Source organism: Coturnix japonica, chromosome 7 (genome assembly GCF_001577835.2).
Source record: "Coturnix japonica isolate 7356 chromosome 7, Coturnix japonica 2.1, whole genome shotgun sequence".
NCBI lineage: Eukaryota > Metazoa > Chordata > Aves > Galliformes > Phasianidae > Coturnix > Coturnix japonica.
The window spans coordinates 6,614,479-6,635,118 of record NC_029522.1 but is presented as its reverse complement, the minus strand read 5'-3'; the positions used below and the strand labels follow the sequence as shown (position 1 = coordinate 6,635,118).

The window sequence follows — 20,640 nt, the reverse complement described above, 5'->3', positions numbered from 1 at the left end:
ATCACTTCTCAATCACTGACCTGGGTAAACGCATTAACAGATATGGGTTAAGATAACACGTCTTAACATTCTTCTACAGCATCCTGTCCCTTGGATCAATACTAGAAAGGTAAAAAACACTCTCCAGTTCCTAGGACCTGTCAAAGGCGTTTCACCAACTTGCTCAGTCTCTGAACTACTTCCAGAGGTCAAGTACTGCCGTGCAGGAGAAGCAGAACACACAAGTATTTCTGACAACCACATGCGGGATTCCTCCACCTCAAACCATTCATTTTTGACAGCTCAGTGGAGACTTACCACAGCACAAGTGTGTTTAATGCAGACAACGGAAACGTTTTGTAGGAATGCACAGATCAAAGAACACACACAGACATGGGCAGGCAGGTGGTTCATTAGTTCTTCCACAAGGCAGCGGCCTGTGGCAGTGCCACACTCTTCTAGCAAGCCAAGACCGAACTGCGTTTCGATTCAGTCGGCATTACAAGTTGTGCCATACAATCAGCCTCCACAGAATCAAGAGACAGCTTCAAACCATTGCATTACCAACCCTGAAAGACAGCCAGAGCGTTTTTCAGCGCTGCTTGCTTCATTGCAGCGAAGGAATGATTCCTCTGTTCAGCAGCAACAAGTTTCCACAATTAACGGTCATCCAGCCCTCCCTTCGCACGAGGAACAAGGATTTTCCTGTGCGCCCAGAGCCTTCCGGAGCTGCTCGGGTAGGTCTCACCGATCCAGACACCGCTTCTGAGCAGCTTCTGAACACACATTCCTTAGCAGATTGATCACAGATCTTGGATCTGCGCTCTTCATAATGGCACTGCCAGACACAATCATATTTGCACCCGCCTGGAAGACATTAAACACCCGCTCAGTGACATCGGGACACAGGTAAGGGCAGCGACCCACACGAGGCTGCAGGGCCAAGCAGCGCTCCTTGCAAGGCACTGGCACCGTGCCTCGCTACTGCAACCTGCACTTCCCCATAGGTAACTTCCTATGCACACAGAACACCGCCTTCAGCTTAGGAGGGGCTTCAGGAGCCACTGTGAAACCAAGCAGGAGCTCAGACCCACACGATGCCTGCGCTGCCATCCCCTCTGCCCACAAAGCATCAGAAGGCGGCTCCTCGTACGCCCCGTTTCCCGGGGCAGCGATGCCCCTGAGCGCAGCCCGCAGCCCCTCACCTCAGCACACTTGTGGATGGTGTCGGGCCCGACTCCTCCGTCCACCTCGATGTCCAGCGATGGGAACTGCGTCCTCAGCCACTGCACCTGTGGGCACACAGTGAGGGCGGCTCGGCGTCACTCTGCCGGCCACGCCAGCCCAGCGCTCCCAGCACAGAGCACACGGCAACCACCCACTCACCTTCGGCATCATGTCCTCCATGAACTTCTGCCCTCCAAAGCCCGGCTCCACCGTCATCACCAGCGCCATGTCGATCTGGTTGGCCCACGGTGCCAGCTGCTCCACCGAGGTGCCGGGTTTGATGGCCAGCCCCACCTGCCGCAAGGAGAACCGTCCAGAAACACAAGAGCCGTCACACGGATCCCGGCCCCACACGGACCCCGGCCCCGCTCACCTTCATGCCGTTCTCACGGATGTCCTTAATGAGCGCGCCGGGCCCGTCGGTGGCCTCCAGGTGGAAGGTGTATTGGTTGGCGCCGGCCACGGCCATGGGCTGCACCCACTGCTCGGGCCGGGCCACCATCATGTGCATGTCTGCGGGCGGCACCACGTCAGGAACAGCCCCGTCACGGACACCCCGTCACGGGCAGCCCCGCCGCCCCCCGCTTACCGAAGAAGGGCTCCTGTCCCAGGCGCTTCCTGAGGCTCTCCACCACGGGGTGCCCGAACGTGATGTTGGGCACGAAGTGCCTTGGGGCCGAACACACACACAGCACGTTACCGCCGCCCTTCCCTTCCCCTCCCGTCCCCTCCCCGCCCCGCGTGCGGCCGTTACCCGTCCATTACATCCAGGTGCAGGTAGTCGGCCCCGCAGTCCAACATGCGGCTGCACTCGGCGCCCAGCGCCGCCAGGTCGCTGTTGAGGATGGACGGCCCGATCCGGCAGCCCGACGCCATGGCCTGGCCCGTCCTGCCGAGCCTGCGCCCACAGCGCCGGGAGTCACGGGGCGGCCGGGATCCGCCCCCCGCCAGGCGCCATCTTAACGCGGGGATGGAGCCGGCACAGCCCGGAGCCGCGCGGCGCTGACACGGGCCGCAGTGGAAAGCGGCTCGTGGGGCATGGACACAACGCGGTGCACGACGCACAGCGAACAATAAACACACACACACACACGGGTCCGTCCTTGTGCCGCTGTATTTGGGCCTCGGAACGACACGAGCAGCCGACGGCGGGACCGGCGGTAACGCGGACAGAGCGCGGTTACGGCGTGTAACGCTACGGGAGCGGCGGGGCCGTACAAAGGAAGCAGAGCACGGCTGGGCAACGGGGCACAAGGAACGGCGTGAGAAACTGTGCGACTATGGCCAGCGCGGGGAGACCGTGATGGCAGCGTGTGTGACTACACTGACATGAAGCACAGCACAGCGGGGCACCGCGCTCATTAAGGCTGGTTCTCCCTTCTCAGTGTCACTGGATGAAACACCCCGTGCTCTGTGCTGCACTGCACAGCTCCCACCTGCACCCAGCCTGCCCAGGGCTGCCAAAGCAAAGCTGTGTTTGCTCTCTGTTAGCAGCAACACTCAGAGCATCTGGAATTTAGCAATTCCTTGGGCTGGGAGCTGACCCAGAGCCATCCGCTACAGGAGGCTGGTGCTGGCTGCAGCACGCTGAGGACAGAGCATGGTATGGTCAGCAAAGCAAGCAGGCTGTCATATAGGATGCCCACCCAGCACCAGCTCTGAGGCTGCCACCCCATCATCTCCCTTACAATAAGCTTTAAAGCTGCATTAGTGCACCACCTACAGATGGATGGACAGACGGACAGATCAATAAAGGAACACAATTTGTCCCCCTGAGCTTGGGAGCAGGATGGCTTTTGCTGTGGGCTGTGGGTGTTGGATGTGCACAGGTTCCCTCTGCCAGCTCCCATCAAATGTGAGCATTTGGCAGAGGCCGGGCAGCAAAGCCCAGGGCTGCCCAGGTTGGAACACGACTGCAACCTGCTGCTGCCAGGCAATGCTGCCAGGCATGCACATCACTGCACCACAACAGCGAGACAAGCATTTGTACAGCACTATCTGAACAGCTCCTGGGGAGACTGCGGGCAGGAGACACGAGTCCTTCCCTGGGAGATGAGAGGATATGGCTCCATCTCTGCAGTACAGCTGCTTTATGACACACGTTCAGATCACAAGCCTTAGGGGCCAAACTGGTCATGAGCACACTCTGCAGACTCGCAGTGATCTGAAGCATTTCTCTCTGCACAGTAACGCCACCAACCACAGCTCCCAGCCCTTCTCACAGACACTGGGAAAGGCTGTGTGGGATCCCAAAGCACACGGTGACCTTGGGCCCTGCTTACGATTTCATGGCTTGATTCACAGCTGGATGCAGTTTGCCCCCAAGCAGCTGATGGCTACATTCACATTTCCCAGTAATTCCATAGTGCTGCAGTGCAGCCCTTCACTGAGCTGGGACTTCAGCTGATTCCCCATCGGGGATCACCTCAGTCATATAAATGTAGCACATACACATCTCACACTTGCAGCCGTCAACATTACACACACGTAATGGAACCTCTAAATAGAATCTCAGCATGCCAAAAATAGATTCTTTCATCAAGTTTCTGCACTGCAATATCCATCCTCTCTCTGCAAAGTACATATATATTTGTATGTTTGCATCTATAAGGAACACGAAAATACCATATATAAATATTTACTCTAAATCCCTATAGTTAAGTACATAAGACAGCATCAGTAGAGCAGCTGCAAGGTACCAGAAGGTCCACGCATTCCAGATGCGGTTTCCCAGGTGGTTTTTTAGTTCTAAGCCGTGCATCACCCAGTACACGAAAGCAGCAAAGCATGGACTATGTCTTATCATCTGCAGACCACTCACGCCCTGTCCATCTCTCTGTGCACAGCACGTGCATTCCTTTCTGTGGTATGAGCCGCATTTAGTTTAACAGAGCAAATATTTTTGTAGCACGAGGGCAGCATCTTACAGAGCAGAACGACACCAACAGATACAAGCAAAGTCAACTCAAGTCTGCAGTGCCAAAAACATGAAAAAGGAAACACAAGCGTCTAACTGCTCCACAGTGCTCATCATTGCTCTGCAAGTAAGAAACAATGGTTCCAGGCTTGTAAAAGTCGAGCTTTAGATTAGTACTCTTTGTCAGTGCTTTCACTGTTGGTACCAAGATGTCAAAGCCTGGCATCCAGCCGCTGCATAACCAGCCTTCTAGTCAACACGGCTACAAAAACACACCTCCCAAGAGGTCTCTCTTTCCTTGCTCAGTACCTTACCCAGAGAGGCTGCCTATCACAGCACACGGCTGCCACATCAGGCCTTTGTGGACCACGCACACTTGCCCACACACCCGTACCCTGAGAATGTTGTACAAATTCTCTGCTCCTACAAGTCTCGCCCTGGATACGAATAGATTCCTCATACCAGTCTATAGCAACAGGCTGTTAGCTCTATTCTGCTTTTGGATAATAAAGTGCTCTTAATTAGTTACTAGTTACCGGGGAACTCAAAGGAGAAGGTACAGCTTTCTCTTCCTCCTCCCACTACCGTACCTCCCCAAGAGTTAAACATGAGATTCATCCAGGTCGACGTCCGTCTCCCCGAGCTCCACGTGTGTGAAGCTGAAGTGAGTGGCCAGCAAGGGGTTTTCCATCCCATTGTCCTCACTGATGTGAAGCACCGTGTCTCCGTGCTGCAGCAAGCTGGTGGTCTCGAGGCCAGCGTAGTCCTCGGTGTCGGAGAGCTGTGCGGGCGGCGTGCCTTGTGCTGTGGCTGGCCGGGACTCCACATTCTCCTCTTTCTCCTTCTCAGCAGAAAGCACCTCGCTCTGCAGGAGAGGAGAGGCAGTGGTTAGGCTCAGAGGAACAGGGAGGGGGCAGGAAAAAACAGCAAGGGAACACTTGTGAAATATTTACTTATTCTGAACTACCATTTTGCCATTAAGGGGCCAGGCAATCACAGATTTTAAGTCCCTAAAGTTCTACCCTTGCAGTTTTTGCTGGTGAGTCAAATCCGTAGCAATAACCAGAAAAGCTGTTTGCTTTCAGTTTTTAACTCTTTGCCATTTCACTGTTCAGTGTATTTTCAACAAGAGCTTCTTATACTTGTTCATGGCAAAGGCCATACAGCCAAAAGACGTGAGGTGTCTGGGTGTGTAAAAGATCTCAGTGTCACTGTGCAGTCTCAGTGCGTAGAAGCAGTGATCACCACTATCTCTGCACTGTGCTCAGCGATGTCCAACACAGAAAGATGCTGGACAAGCAGCTAAGCAGCTCCTTTTGAAACATGGTGCTGTTAACGTTACTCCCCTCAGTTTCTGCAGGAATCCTTCCTGAAGGACTCACTGCTCATAGAATGAGGAGCAAAGACCAGTTGACAAAACCTCAAGCAGGTCCACAAGGACTTGTGGGTCTGATGGGAAGATTAAAAGAGAAGATACAGGGATCTGCAAACTAAGAATCATTGCAAAGGTAGAGAAGTGAGGGCTTGATACAATTCAGCCTACAAACCACAGTCTTGACCCATCAGCAGGTTTTCATCATGCTGCTGTAGTACAGCTGTATCTACTTGCCCTGCAACTTAAGTTGCTGAGGCTGAGATGAAGCAGCAGGCAAACACACACAATAAAACTGTTGGACATGCTACCTGGCCAGTGGTCTGGCTATGGAGATCAGCTACGACGACAGCAGGTGAGGATGTCAGCACAGTTTTACTTGGAGCTTCCTGCTTGCTGCTCTCCTGGGGGCTGCTGCGGCTGCAGCCCTGCAGCTGGGCAGCTGAAGCTGGGGACTTGGCTGGGGATGGCGGTGCGGCCTCAGGCTGGGCTTCAGTGAAAGTCACCGAACGCTTCTGATCCGCTGAGAGGTGCAAAGCACAGAAAAATGAATTATTAAAATACTTGAATTGAGGAAGGAAAACAGAATGAAAGCAGACAGCATCCCTAGTGGTTTTACAAGCAAGACAGGGCTCCTGATTCATTCCATCTTTATAAGGTGTCTAAATAGCAACCAATCTAAAAGCCTTCTATTCATAGTCTTCCTCTGAAGCCAGAGCAAGAGTCTTGGTTCTTCTGAAGACTACTGAGCCTACCTGTCTTTGTCATGGATCAAGGAGATAATGCCACCCAAAACATATTTCCATCCCTGAATTTCATGTATTGGATTCTCATGTAAGGGAAAACTAAGATGTAAATATTGAAGGGAGTTTCCTGAGGCTTTGAAGGAAACTTGAGAAAAGAAAGAGGGGAGCTGACTGCCTCTTATTCCTTTTACTAACCGAGTCCACTGCCTGGACTAAAACTTAACCGTGAAACTAACAGCCTTGCTCTCACCCTTCATTATTCCTGTAGAAGTTTTACATTCCAAACATCTCCAGCAGCTCTGTTAGCCCAGCAGTCCTGGCTGAGCAATTAGAAACCCAGGAAGTTCTCAAGAAAACTTTGCTCTTCCAGATGTTTCCTCCAAAGTTAATTGCTCACTTCAGATGTGCAGAATGCAACTACCTGCTCTGCTTGACAGTGCTGACTCAGATTCATTTTCATATACAGCCCTTAAAACTCTCAACTGCAAAGCTACAGAGTGGGAAATTTCTTTCCTTCTTCCACTCACTAGCACCTTCAAAACAGGCACATCTGGAAGTTTTGGACAAGGAATGGAGGACACCTGTACCCTAACTTCTCCACAGCTTTAAGAAACATCATTGGCTGTCTGTGTCCAGCTTCACCTTGCTGGCCTTTGGAGAAACCATTCAACCATTGCTGACAGGATATCCACTTGCTAGAGAAAAGAACATACATGGTGATGCTTCACCGTAATCACATTTTCCAGCCCTTACCAACTGAAACTCAACACAAACTAGTTAACGAGGGCACCGCTTATTTCCACAAAGCAGCTGAAAACAGCTTACACACCCTTCAAATATACTAACTTTTCCTCTGATGTAGAGCAACAACCAAGTACTGTCTGCTTTAGGGTACAAAGTGCTGGTTCTGTACATGCAGTACTGCCCTACCGCTTGGTTTTGGTTTGGGTTGGATGCTCCGCCGAGTGGTTGAAAGTCGAGCTCCATGGCGGCTACGAGGTTCAGTCTGAGTTTTCTGACGGGACAGCAGCGGTCGTCGAAGCTAGAAATGGGAAGAAAGAGCCACGTTTCAGAAATCATTTCAGAACAGACACAGACTGGGAACAACCAAGGCCTGTTCACTCACCTGCCGTAGGCCTCTCTTCCGCCCCAGGGGCTGCTGCAGAAGGAGGTTCTGCTGCCCTGGCTCACTCTGTACGCTTGCCACCCTGTTGGATGTCGACAGCGTTAGGTCAGGCACAGAAGCAACCTGTATAACTAGCAGGAGTCCTGGCAGTTGTGACTAAAATAAATAGATAGATCAACCACTAATGGCACAGTCACTTCAAAGAGCACATACTGTCTTTGAAGGATGGTGGGAACGTGTCTGTTGGGTTGTGGCTTCCAAGGCTTAGGAGAGGGTGGGAGGTGGAGTCATGGCATTCAGGACTTGGCCACACACAGGTAGCATCCAACTATAAATAACTACAAATTTCAGTTTTCAGTCATTGATTGATGCATCCCACTGAGCAACACTCACTTCTCTTCACCTTTTGCCACACGGGCTTCTTCAACAAAAGGCAAGAATATCAGCTTCCTAGCTCTAAAACCTTCTTGTTTGCTTTTCATTTACTTCATGGACAATGTTGTAAGAGCTATTTTACTTTTTTTTCCTCCCGAATGCACTCCACAGCCTCATCACAATTTTGTCATCTGGTTTTAATTTCAATTCAACAAACAAAAAACAAACACAAAGTGACAAAAGATCTATTCACATAATGGATGCATGAGTTATGTGAACAAGGCCCCACACTCAACACTCGCAGCCTTGAATCTCTGCAGCTAACAGATGAAAAATACAAGTGAACATAAAATTCATATATACATGAAAGCGCACATATTAAGTTTTAATATCTTGGCACAAAACAATCTTTAGCAATAGAACAGACTTGGCTACGTACCATCCCATTCTACCATTCAACTGATCATTACATCTACTTCCTACAGAAGCAGCACCCTCCCCTCATTTTTATCAAGTACTGTATTCCTCCCAACAGTTAAAAGTTGGTCATTGAGCAGGCAGCGGTCACAAAATGTAATAGCTGAATGCACTGTGTCTGAAAGACTTATGGTTACAATAGCAACTAACATTTAGATGGACTTCCTTTAAATCTGGCAGCTACTTATTTGGGAGAGACTGGAATCCACTGAGCCACAAGTCCTATTTAAGCAACCTCCAGCTATAGCTGGTGTGCACTGTAGTAGATTAGGTATTACAATCCACTTCGCTTTTGGCCTGCCTTAACCTAAAGAAAAACAACCTTTTCTCTAGATGTTTTCCTTGGATCTCCCTGGAGGAGCTCAGTACCACCAACAGAGTGAAATTTTACTATCTGACCTAACGTGAGCAGAGGAAGAAGGCAAACCTAAGGTCTGATGTGGTCAGACGAGACATGGAGGATGTCTGCAGAGAGGCTTAAGAAGTTCTGTCTCCTAAACAGCTCCCTCTTCCCTTTGGCAGAAGTTACTGCTCTTCCTAAGTTTGGTAGAACAGAACATGTGAGCTTCCTGGCCGCGTCAGGTCAAAGTCTGGTTAACTGAGCTAAAAGTCCTCTTCCTTGCTCCCTTATCAGTTTAAACCCAAGCCAGACTTTGCACTAAACTGTATGCGTTTCCAGAAGCTTTGTGGTGAGACAGCTGGCAACTTCAGGAGAAAGACACTACTACCTTCAGCCCCTGACGCTGTTTCTCTTTACATTGTCTGACCACATCATCTCAGTCCTAGCCATGCCTGTGGCAATCTCAGCGCAGCTGTGGTGGTTTGGAAAGAAGGAAAAGATTCTGCAAGCTCAAAGCCAGAACAAACAAAGATAAATTTGAATCCTTTTCTCCCTCAGACAGCTCCTCCAAATGAGATCACCAGCCTCCGGAACATATTTTCCAGCTTTTACATACGGAATTGACATGATTTACATACAAAGCATCCTAAACGTCATGCAAAAGCCTGTGTAATTGCCAGTGTGGGGTTTAAATAAGAATTGGCTAGAGAAGGCCTCGAAAGAAAACTGTTCAATTGAACTAGATTCTGAGAACACTGATAAAATGTCTGATGAAGGAGCAGCAGCTCTTAAGTTACATGAGTGAGGAGACATACCTGTCTGTAGCAGGAAGACTACAGTTCTATTCAGTACTGTTTATCGTGATGAGACAAACTCACTTCACATGCATCATGAAACTACTTAGAAAAGGTCATTAGATAAAGAGAACACGTGGACCACATGAGGGTACAGAGGTTATACATGAAGAAAAAAATGATTCCCATGGAGTAATCTGTGCAGTAAGGACACACAATAGAGAGGTGAGCAACAGAAAGGCTGGATTTCTTGTCTTCCTGCTGGAGACTGGGATTTTCAGCCTGGCTAATATCATAAGTGAAATGAGTTTAGTGCTGGTGGATGCTTATTTCCAGCGCTGAATCATTACACTAATTGACATAATTCAGGATGATCTTACGAGCTGAAATTGCAGAGAATTATTGCAGGCAAATGTTAGATCAGAGAGCAGCCCAGTTTTGCAGAGCTGCCTGTGCACAGCACAGTCCTGATGTGGCTCTGCCTTTTAGCCTTTTGTCCTCAAATTCTGAAGAAGGGATGGGAAGGAGGGAGAGTCATAAAGACCAGGGATTTCAGATGAGCGGCTGAAATTTCAGATACAGCCTTTCCCTTTGTGCGGGTCTGTTTTCACATCAAAGAAAGCTCTGCTGATCATATTTCCATGAAAACGAGCGTGGCAGACAGAATGTTGACTCTGCGTCAGCCTTCCCTCCTCTCCTGCCTCTCCTTGTTTACCAGACCTGACCAGGAGTACATTGCTTTTCTGGCAGCCTGTGGGACCCAATCAAAGAACTCTAAATCAAATGGTGTTTCAGCTGGCGGTACCTTTCCCTCCTATGGCAACGTGATCAATAAGAAGGGTTTTGCTACACGCCATAAATCAGATTTATTTGGGAATAACAAAACAGAAAAGTTTCCTGCCCATCACAAAGATGCTCTGTCACTCCCTCAGTAACACTATCTGAGTTTTTATCCTTGCAGAAATGTTCCTTCCATTTCATAGCTATGGCAGAGACAGGTGAGCAAAAAGAACAGACAAACCCAGCTTCGTGGAAGCGTGTCACCAGCACTGCAAGAAATGCCAGTCACACAGTGCGGGGCTAAAGCAAACTTTGTCACACAGGTAATTATAATAAGTGATGTTCATAAATCACAAAAAACCATGCAGCCAAAAAAAATAAAAATAAAGTTAAAAGGAGAAAACAAAACAAAGGAAGCAAGGAGTTTAACGGTCTGTTAAAAGGTGTACATGCTTGCCAAGCCACTGCAGTAGGATGTACACACTATGAGCCAAGACATCTGCATGAAGAGGGTTAATGGACAAAGGCCAGTGGAAAATATAGATAAACTCCAGCTCCCGTATTCCCAGACACATCCTAGCCCTGATGGTGTTAGATCTGTCATGCTTGCCCTGACCATAGGAATTTCCCTGTCAGGTACCAAGAAGCTAGGATAGGTTTAAGTATAAACATTAACAGACAGTGCCTTCGTGCAGTAGATTTCCATCGCAGTGAGTTCTCATACTTATTCCTTTCCTGAACTGGGGGAACCATGCTTTCCTCTGACGCAGGCCGTGATGCTGGGTGCAGCCTTTCCTCAGCCCTGCAGCCCATGCTATCTGTTTACTTCTGAGCACTGAGCACAAATGCTGTCCCCTTGCTGTCTTCCCTGCTATTCTGGATAGCTATAACTGTTAGAGAACAAAGGGAAACAGACTTCATTCATTCTTCTATTTGTCACTGCTTATTTAACTTATTTAAAACTCCTGCTTTCCACAAGGGTCTAACGTCCATATGATTTATTTCTTTGTGTCAGTTACGATTAAATTCAGGTCTTGAATTCAGGAGGCAATCCTCAGCAGTTGTCACTGTGTTCCAATCAAAGTTATGTGAGAAAAACTGAAGCCTGCTTTATTCAAAGCTAATGTTCCTAAATGTAAAAACACATTTATTCTACCCTGAGGTCCCCACAGCACAATAATCTCCTACTCTGTCTGCTTCATTACTTCTGTGCTTCAGAGGAGGAATCCAATTTGCAAATTTAACAGCGCATTTGAAATGACTTTTCTCGCTCACAGAAATGTAATCTAGCTTTTTCATATGAGCTTGCAGTATTCCCTTGCCCTCTTTGTAAGGTTTTGCAGCCCTGATGCCTGCTCCTTGAAATAAGTAATAAACCTCTACAGAAATGACTCCCAAATACGTCTGTTAAGCTCTTTATCCAAGAAAAGCTCTGCAGCACAGAGCAGGGTGGAAGATACAGTGCCCTGGTCCCCAGCAAGAACTGGTGTGACAAATTACCAAGAACCCACTGTACAGTTGGTTATATTTCAGGGTTCAAAACAAATTACTGCTTTTGAACTCATCTGTTGATTTAGCTGTCTCACGTTACTCGCTCCAGTCACCATTATTAGAAGTGACTCCCAATAAACAAGATCAAAACATTCCAAACTCAACACTGATATAGGCCGGTGTCAGGTCACGACAGCTTTAACTCAGATATGGACCTTTGTTTCTCATCTTCCTCAATTGGGGTGAGCTTTTAGTTCTACATCTGAGATAGCCCTTAGCTTCTTTGGCTGAACGACTTCATTTTAAGCCCCAGAACTTGCTCAGATGAACATACAATCAATTTTGTTGTAACATGGAAACAGATCACCACTTTCCTGCCTCTGCCGACAAGCTAATTTCTTTTCCTAATGCTACTCCTACAGCCGCACCATTTGAAAGCCAGTCTGCCAAAGCAGGATTCGAGTACACAAAGAACAGTGTGAGTCATAGGATGATCTTAGTGACGCAACCAATGATAAACTCTCCACTTGTCACCCAAGAAAAAAGAACAAATGAACAGAGCAGCCTGTCCCTGTCCCAAAAAGCAACTGCTGACATGTAAAATCTAAGGAACAAAATAAAAACGGTCCACACAAACACCTCTCAGTGCATCTACATCTTCAGCAGGTGCGGTCAAGTAACAAAGTAGTGTTGTCTACCCTGCAGCCAGCGAAAGGGGTCTTGTTCGTCTGGAAACAAAGAGATGCTCTTGGGCCTCACAGCTCCCTGACCTTGTGAGGACAGGCAAAGGGGTGTGAGCAGAGACTGTAAGATGACTAACATGGCCAAGGTGGGTGTTAAAGGTGCAGTCCTCCCTTCTAGGCTCACTCAATGCATCTGACGAGCACAGCCCTATCAGTGCTTGCACACTAACTCCCCTGTCCGCAGGAAATGCTAAACAGCTTGGCCCAAACTCCAGCTCTGATGGGGCAATTTTACATATGGAATAACAGTGTTAGCCCACAAAGCTTTCTAAACCTGCCATTTGAGAAGTGCAAAAATAAGGAGAATTACCATAGAGCATCCACAGAGAACTATGTTCCACAGGAGTCATTGTAATTAGTTTTATTAGTGAACGTTATAGAACACAGCTTAATATTAGTATTAAATCTTTTGTGGTGACAGCACTGTGAGATGAACGGAAAAACAGATGTCTCTGTTTTATATAAGCCTCCAGACTAATACTTATAACAGGCTACAGCTAATGCCTTGCAGATAATCTTTCTCATGCCTTCTACGCAATTGCTAAATAAGGGGAACCCCCCCCATGCTAGCCAGACAGATCACTATTTCACCTGCCATTTCTCCTTCCCCTTCACTTCCTCAAAGTATTGGCAATCAAAGCTGAAAACTGAAGGTGATTTGCTACACCTTTGACTCGCAGGCCTGAATATCAATGAGCCACAAGAGACAGAGATGGAAGAGCAACGAAAGGTGAGGGGAAGAGACAAAGGTTGGAAACAGTCTGTTTCCCAGCACACACACTGACAGACAGGTAGTGTTAACACTGTACCTAGAGAGGCTGCCCTCAGTGGCCAGGCTCGGGGAGTCATCGAGGACATTAGGTTCACTGCAGGAGGGGCAGGGAGATTAAAAATTTAGGGAAAGAAAATGCAAAAAAAAAAAAAAAAAAAAAAAAAGCATGCGATTGTCTCTGTTTTCAAGGGAAAAAAATATCAACGGAATAAAAAAATAAAAAGGACGGTAACGTTAATTGGTCTCGCACGCTCAGCAGCACACGTATGACTCAGAGGAGCTGAAAGAACATCTGATAACAGGAGCAGTCGTTAGAGGGAGTTTGCGCTACATGACTTCTACATCTCAGGCGTGAATCAAGGAGCTGAGGGATTCAGAAGGATGTGTTTCCACAGCAAATAAGGGCAAGGAGACATTTTCCAAGCCATTTTTCTGTGGCATTTTCATTTATTTTAGTTCTATTTACTTCCAGCTTCATAGAAAGCTTTCCCCCCACCCCCTTCCCCACGAGCCAGTTCTTCTAGGGAAAAGGAGGGCTAATCTGTCTCCCAGGAGCTACAGACCACTCTCATTCAGGTACAACTCTAAGGACAAACATCTGGAAAGCAAGATCTTGTAGTGCAATGAAACTGAAAGTAAACAGCTGGAGTGATCCTGGCAAATGAGTATGCAATCACATCGCTCTTCTACACTTCAACCATTCACGGACAGCCTTCTCTGCCCATTAGGAAAATATGTAAGAAAAAAAGCAGTCTGCTGGTTTACCAGCAGCAAAGCAATAATAATATTACTTAGCATTAATTAGCTTACATTTGTGAGGCAGTATGAAAGCCAAGAGACCATCTCCAACTGAAAGGGCATGATACTGTGGGCTGTACTTGTTGAGCTTTTACTTTGCCTGTACAGATGAAAAATGATTCTCCTAACATACCATGTACACCAAAAGTAGAGAGCAATGCTCAGTTGCAACTGAAGTCTTTCTTTTTTTTTCCCCGTCAGAATCATCATGATTTGGGATTGCACAAAGCAAACATTGCAGTCAGTCAGCTGTGACTCTTATGAAGCTTATGCATTCAGGATAGTGATGAAGGACTGGGGACAATGCAGTCCTGCATGTTAATTTTGTAAGAAACAAAGGGCTTGAGTCAATTGGGTTCAAAAGTCAAACAAGTTTCTGTGAGCCTGTTTGTGAAAAATCCTGGATAAAATCTGTGCAACTCCTCTCTTGTAAATCACCTCTCCTATCTCTGCTGGTACGCACCACAGCTGATACTTTTCCTTCATGTATCAAGGTTATTTATTTGCTTCCAAGCAAGACTCGGAGGGAACAATGTTATTTGATTTTCTAAGGCTGGTCAAGAGACAATACAGAATTTACTGTTTAAAGGTTCAAAGGAAGTAGCATAAATTGATCTATCCATTGAAAGATATCTTTGGTTTACTATGTCACAGAAAAAGAAAACAATAAGTACTATTTACTTAGGACCAATCAATCTCATTTAAATGCATTTAACTTCTCTCAACGCTTAGTACAGATGAGCATTTCCCAACTTTCTTTCTCACCACTCCATGTTAACCAGGAATAAGGCATTCAAGGGTATTTTCATCAGCAAGAACATTCCAGGTTTTAAACACTGTTAAATCTCATCTTTGAGCCTAACATTCACTGTCTGAGATGAGCTAGTTACTGTCCTAGAAATGATAACATCTGGATGGACGAAAACAGAGTAAGTGAAATAGGCTGCCTCTGCTCCTTGTCCAGCTCTGGGGATACCTCCCCACTCCCTATGCAGACTGTGTACAGTCCCATGGTTCAGTGCAGAACCCAAAAATCACAATTCTTTTTGCTATCGACCGTAGTAGCAGAGGAAAATAACTGCTGGAAATTACCAAAACAGTTTAAGTGGAAGGTTTCTAGAGACAACAACTTGTTCTTCTCAAACTTATACAGCACAAGTCATCCTGGATAATAATCATTTCCAAACCAGCATCCTTGGTCCAACACTATTTCAGGATGCATAAATTTATCGTCACTAGGTGATGATTATCTTACATCCCAGAATTACACATAATATGCCTGCACCATTTCTGCTCTCATGAGTATAATGGGAAAGATGAAAAGCTCACGTTGTTACCTTTGGCTGGGCAACATGCCCACCTCAGCCTGAGGTGCAGACATGCTGGAGAGATGGCTGGAGAACCGCCTCCTCCCAATGGCACCCATAAGGTATGCTTCTTGTTCACTTACCACACTGGGCATGCTCAAGGAGTCATCTAAAAAGAAAAATAGAAAAGAAACAGAAAGAAAGAACAGGAAAGGAAAGAAAACAACTCCCCCAGAGCCCACCACTTACACTGGTCAAATGATGCCAGTGGTGTTCCCAGCACTTACTTACCAAGTTGCTAAATCTGCAATTTTAAATATTTCCATTGGATTTTACAGTCATGGCTCAGAAAGACACGGGAATAAAACCCGGCAGGATGAGGAACACAGAGCACATGGGGCAGGGGTTTATATCTGCCTTCAGCTTATACAGCTTTCAGAAAAATGTGTTTCGACAATTCCACTTCCTTAAAGCTTAATCCTGTGATTAATAAGCTGTTCAGCCAATTTTTGTCATAAATGTTGTAACTGGCCATGTTACAGTATGAATAAATGGCTGCTACCAGTATAACAAAGCACTGTTATAAAAGATAAAGCACTTAACAAAGCAAAATGCAGGGCTGACAGCCTTTGCCATCCCCTTGGGACACGCATTTTAATTGTCACCAAAAGATGGGATAAATTGACTCTAGCACATCACACTGCAGCAGAGCTATGCAGACAGTTGGACTGCAGTCAGGGATGCCTGAGATTTTCAGCGCTGTTTCAAATTACATAAAGTATCTGGAAAGAAATTACTGTGGTTTTTACCACAGCAACTTCTAATTATAAATATACAAAACGCAGGGGAGGTTTGGTGTCTGTTTTCTTTTTGACCTCGTCCAATTTTGATTTACAGAAATACTTTATGGCAGCATTAAACCAAAGCAGGGCTGAGGTAACAGTGCCACAAGCAAACAGGAAGATAGAGCTCCTCATTCCACACAGCAGCTCATAACTATTCTGAGGCTGAAAACGCTGTTTGTCACAGCGTGTCACAGAGCAATGTATGGGCAGCACAATGGTATCCACACAGGTGGATTCTACAATGGTTGGTAATGAGCCCAGCTAAAATAACATTGGGCTGAGCCTGAGAAGTTCCAGGCTAAGTGCTCTTTCTCCAAAGGCAATTCTGCAGTAACTGCACTGGCCCTTTTTTTTTTTTGCCACTGTTTTTCCCATTTGCTTAACACCTTTTGGGAAAAGTCAGCAGTCCTCAAATACAAAAACAAAGTGCTTCAGTTTCAAGGCATTATGGCAACCAAACACTTTTGCACCAGAAGACAACACCCTTGCTAAAGAAGGGGGAAGCTCCAGCCTGACAACACAGAAGCAGGTTTTTCTACCCTGGCTTTCAGTTATGGACAACTCAGAAGCAGACAGACTGCTCAGAGGAACAGAGAGAAGGAAAAATTCCAAGAATAACATGAAACTCAGCTGAAATGACAAAGCAACACTGAGGTCATTGCAAATCCCTCCCCGAAAGATTCACCATTGCATTCCTTTTAAACAGACACTAGAAAGCCTGGCAGTCCCAAAACCTGCCAGCTGCCCAAAAGACAGATATCAGGCTTTTGTTTTAGAAAGTTTAACACTTAATTTCCTCTTTGTGAACCAAGTTACAAAAGCACAAAAACATTCTACCCTGCAGAGCCACAGCTGGATCCCATGCAGCACAAGGACAACACATCCCATGTCAGAGCACAGAATCATAGAATCACCAAGGTTGGAAAAGACCTAAAAGATCATCCAGTCCAACTGTTCACCTATTGCCAATAGCTCCCACTAAACCCTCAACACAACATCCAGTCTTTCCTTGAACACCCCCAGGGTCAGTGACTCCACCACCTCCCTGGGCAGTCCATTCCAGTGCCTGACCACCCTTTCTGAGAAGTAATATTTCCTAATGTCCAGCTTGAATCTCCCCTGCCATAGCTTGAAACCATCCCCTCTGGTCCAGCATCTGGATATACAAGTGATGAGTCGTAAGTACTCAGCAACAGGACACTAACTACACAGCCAGCCACCCCCCACACACCTCCTGTGAGATGAAGGTCAAGGAGAAAACTGATTGCTTTATCAGCAATGTGGGGACTGCACGTCAGCCTAGGTCTCACACGCTAAAAGCCTGCCTGTGCCCTTCCTTTTCTCTACACAGAGCTCAGGAGGAAATGTGGGGGTACAAAATGACCCAAGCTCTAACATCATGGATGATGCAGCAACCACAAACGTTTCTTAACCTTGTACACCCACATGCTTTTTGCTCACACTGGTACAACTGTCTACCCCTTCTCCCTCCCTTCTGTCTTCCAGAGCATCCAAAAAACATCAGCAGCGTTGAGAGCTTTGCTCCAATCAGTAGCCACATACTTTCTTCATCCTCCTCATCTGTACGGCTCAGTGTGTCCTGAGAGGCCTGCTGGGACGGCTCACTGTCCTGCTCCCAGACTGTGCCAGTGCCGGTGTTGGAACGGGACATGGTGGCCAGACTCAGGCGGTAAGCAGAGGTGGAGGTGCCCACTGTACTCACAGACGTCTTCCCTTGGTAAGCTGCAGAAGTGAGAAAACCAAACCCAAGTCAGAGAAGGGACTAGAAATCAATGAACAACCGTGCATTCATGTCACATTGGGCAACCAGCACTGCTCCAACCAGTGTAACAGTAGATGGGCAGAGGTAAAGCAGACACAGCTGCCCTGGCCTTAGGTACCTCATCTCTCCCAGATCTCTAATGTGGTGTGTTTGTTTTTCTCTTATGCAGTCTGTTTTTCTCCTTCAACCTTACTGACATTTTCTGGATCAGCTTCAACATTTAGAAACAAGGCAGACAACTACTGAGGAAAAAAAACTGGAGGCATTTTTGTTTCTTTCCTTTCTTTAGAACAAAGCACGTAAAATCTCTTGTTTTTACAAGCAGTGGCTGCCATCTCGTGGCAGAAAGGGTGACTGTTACAGAAGCATCCCCTCGTAGAAAGGGAATGATGGAGAGATGTGTCATTACACCGTGAGCTCACAGGTAACAGTAGAGAAAATCAAAGCAAGATGAAGAGGAGAGCAGAGGAGATAGAACTGCTGCTGAACGATGGATAGATGTTTCTACATGAGCTGCTCCAGATGTACAGAGATTAACATGAGGGCTTGCTGTGTTGTGTGATGGGGCTGTGCAGACCAGCTGTGACAGAGTGGCACTTGCTGAGAAATAGTCTTACAGGAAAAAAAAAGGCACAAATTGCCTTTCACTACTGCCCTGCACTTTGGGTGGCTGTTCAATGGCAAAGTTGGGCAGGGCATGGGGCCTAATTGAGGGACAAGCTGTCAGGGTGCAAGTGGACCCTCCTCCTACACTGTGGGCAGATCTGCCACAAGTTAATTTCTGGGTGAACCACCTGGATAGATTGGGCTGATAGCCCCTTGGCTCTCCTCTCCTTACCGGATCCACTGTGCACTGCCTCCTTCAGGATCTTCAGCTCATTATTGAATTCTGCAATGAGGGAGCTCTTGCAGAGAGGGCGCGGTATGAACCGTCTTTCCAGCTGGTCAGCAATGTGCTGTCGTGCAGTCAGCTCCTCGTGGTTATCAGCTGGCTGGGCCAGCAGCTAAGGCATGAACAACAAGGGAACATATTAGCATTGGAGGTGAATGATGCCTAGGGAACTGGGACTGGTCTCCACACCAGTGTAAGCCTGCAGCCAGCAGACTGTCCACTTTGCTGGCAAGAGGATTTGACTGCTGCTATGAGAAGCTTCCTCCTGTCTTTCAGGGACAACCTTGTATTTGACTGAACAGACAAAATCTCAATATTGGTACATGGAGATCAGGACTTCCTTATGATAAGCTCTACACTCAGATTTGATACAGCTACAGCCTCCAATATGATTTATCCTGTCCAAATGGTGAGACACAGAAGGCTAAAGAAGGTGAGTGCCCTGTGCCAGTCTACCTGGTAAGCAGAGAAGAGCTGTGATTAGCTTAAGCCATGGCTGCCTCAGTCCGGCAGCTGTCTCTTCTGCATGAGCCCATGATTTAGTTTCAAAGGGTTCACATGCTTACTAAAACATCTATACTTCTGATAAGTCACTCCTTATACATGAATATCCAGTTCTCCCCGGCACGCTGTTACCTCAGTTCTCAGCAGGGTAACAAGGGATATCTTGCCTTCAGGGAGTGATCTAGCAGGAGCTAAAGCAACTGTTACCTTGCACTGGATGAAGGGCCGAAGGAGCACAAAGATAGGGATCCGTGTTCGCACAATAAAGTCGAGGAAGTCCCACAGGGCCAGCCCTCCCACCTTCCGCAGCGCCATTTCTTTGACTTGCAGGCTCAGCCAGTACCACTGGCTGTCCAGCTGGCGTTCAAAGCAAACAAGGATCACCTTCAAGGCTACAGGAAAACACACACCAGCAACTGGCAATCAGAGATGCTATCAGCGTCAGTTACAATTACTGAGGGAGAAAAGGGGAAGGCCACAATGGGCACAAACCAAGACAAGCATGCTTGCATGCACATGCACACCTACACACCTTAGAGTCACAACTGTCTTTTCTGTCTGCAAACACTTCAGGGAAGAGGGGTGACTTTGTTAAGAATAAAAGGCCTTCAGATCAGGACTGAAAGGTCTGTTTCCAGTTTTACCAGCAGGAAATCTTCCTGCTTCACACCCAAGTTCCTCCGTGTTTTATTGCTCCATCCTTCTCTCTCTCTCCCTCCCTGCAGAGTTTTTCTAATGTAATTAGTTTATCTTTCTGGAATCCAGGTATTGTGAAAGCAGCTCAGGAAGGGAACACAGCCCTGGCTGATTAGACACCCTCAAAAATCTCCATCAAGCACAGCCATGTCAAGGGCCACCCTCAGAGCACAGTAACCTCCAGGTTACTTTTACAGGGTAATGAAAAGAATCTTTCTAGCAGTGCAGCTGCTTGAGCCACAGCCAAACTATAAACTAAACAAAAAAATAAAGGTTTGGTAAGCCAAGGGCTGTAATTCACAAGAGCACTGCATTACAAATAGGGGATGAAGAGAGGAGATGAGGCTCAGAACAATATGCTAGATTCAAGTGCACTGTGACCAACAGCTCACAGAAGAGACAAGGAATTTACCCCTTGGAACAAAGAACAGCCCTGGAAATTGCTGGGGGAATGTCTGACTGGTCTGTGTTTCTTGATGGGATGGCCAAGACATTGCAGCCATCACGTATCTGTATGCACAGTTTTGGGAACAGGGAGCTAAATCAGTGATAAACTGTCAGTTTTTCCATCAGTGGCACCTGATACCTCAGATACAGGCTAACAGAGACCTGAATATGTCTTCAGGTGAGAGCTCTCACAAAACCAGACAGTGAAGCTGTGCGGAAGGAGGGGTCC

At 47.1% G+C, this 20,640-nt stretch overlaps 2 protein-coding genes across 14 annotated transcripts in view; both read right to left on the bottom strand.

Moving 5' to 3' along the window:
* Nucleotides 1-371: 371 nt before the first annotated feature.
* Nucleotides 372-2,177, bottom strand: RPE (ribulose-5-phosphate-3-epimerase). 2 transcript variants are annotated; one of them, XM_015867950.1, is made up of 6 exons: nucleotides 1,972-2,083; nucleotides 1,796-1,875; nucleotides 1,580-1,719; nucleotides 1,366-1,500; nucleotides 1,185-1,271; nucleotides 372-846 (listed from the first exon to the last, which is right to left on the bottom strand). In XM_015867950.1, coding segments are annotated over exons 1-6 (567 nt in total). In that variant the 5' UTR covers nucleotides 1,974-2,083; the 3' UTR covers nucleotides 372-723. The 2 variants fall into 2 exon arrangements, with proteins under 2 accessions (XP_015723436.1, XP_015723435.1); XM_015867949.2 differs by having other exon boundaries at nucleotides 374-846; nucleotides 1,961-2,177.
* A 125-nt stretch (nucleotides 2,178-2,302) lies between these two features.
* UNC80 (unc-80 homolog, NALCN channel complex subunit) overlaps nucleotides 2,303-20,640 on the bottom strand; it is a 120,496-nt gene continuing 102,158 nt past the window's right edge. For 7 of the 12 annotated variants that reach the window (XM_032446027.1, XM_015867943.2, XM_032446030.1 and 4 more), the window contains 9 exons: nucleotides 19,476-19,660; nucleotides 18,711-18,876; nucleotides 17,653-17,832; nucleotides 15,275-15,413; nucleotides 13,177-13,233; nucleotides 7,368-7,449; nucleotides 7,172-7,283; nucleotides 5,807-6,018; nucleotides 2,303-4,988 (listed from right to left, as the gene is read on the bottom strand). In XM_032446027.1, coding sequence (XP_032301918.1) covers nucleotides 4,725-4,988; nucleotides 5,807-6,018; nucleotides 7,172-7,283; nucleotides 7,368-7,449; nucleotides 13,177-13,233; nucleotides 15,275-15,413; nucleotides 17,653-17,832; nucleotides 18,711-18,876; nucleotides 19,476-19,660 — 1,397 coding nt within the window. In that variant the 3' untranslated portion in view covers nucleotides 2,303-4,724. The remainder of the gene's footprint in view (nucleotides 4,989-5,806; nucleotides 6,019-7,171; nucleotides 7,284-7,367; nucleotides 7,450-13,176; nucleotides 13,234-15,274; nucleotides 15,414-17,652; nucleotides 17,833-18,710; nucleotides 18,877-19,475; nucleotides 19,661-20,640) is intronic. The other 5 variants (XM_015867944.2, XM_032446033.1, XM_015867942.2 and 2 more) reach the window with 3 other exon arrangements.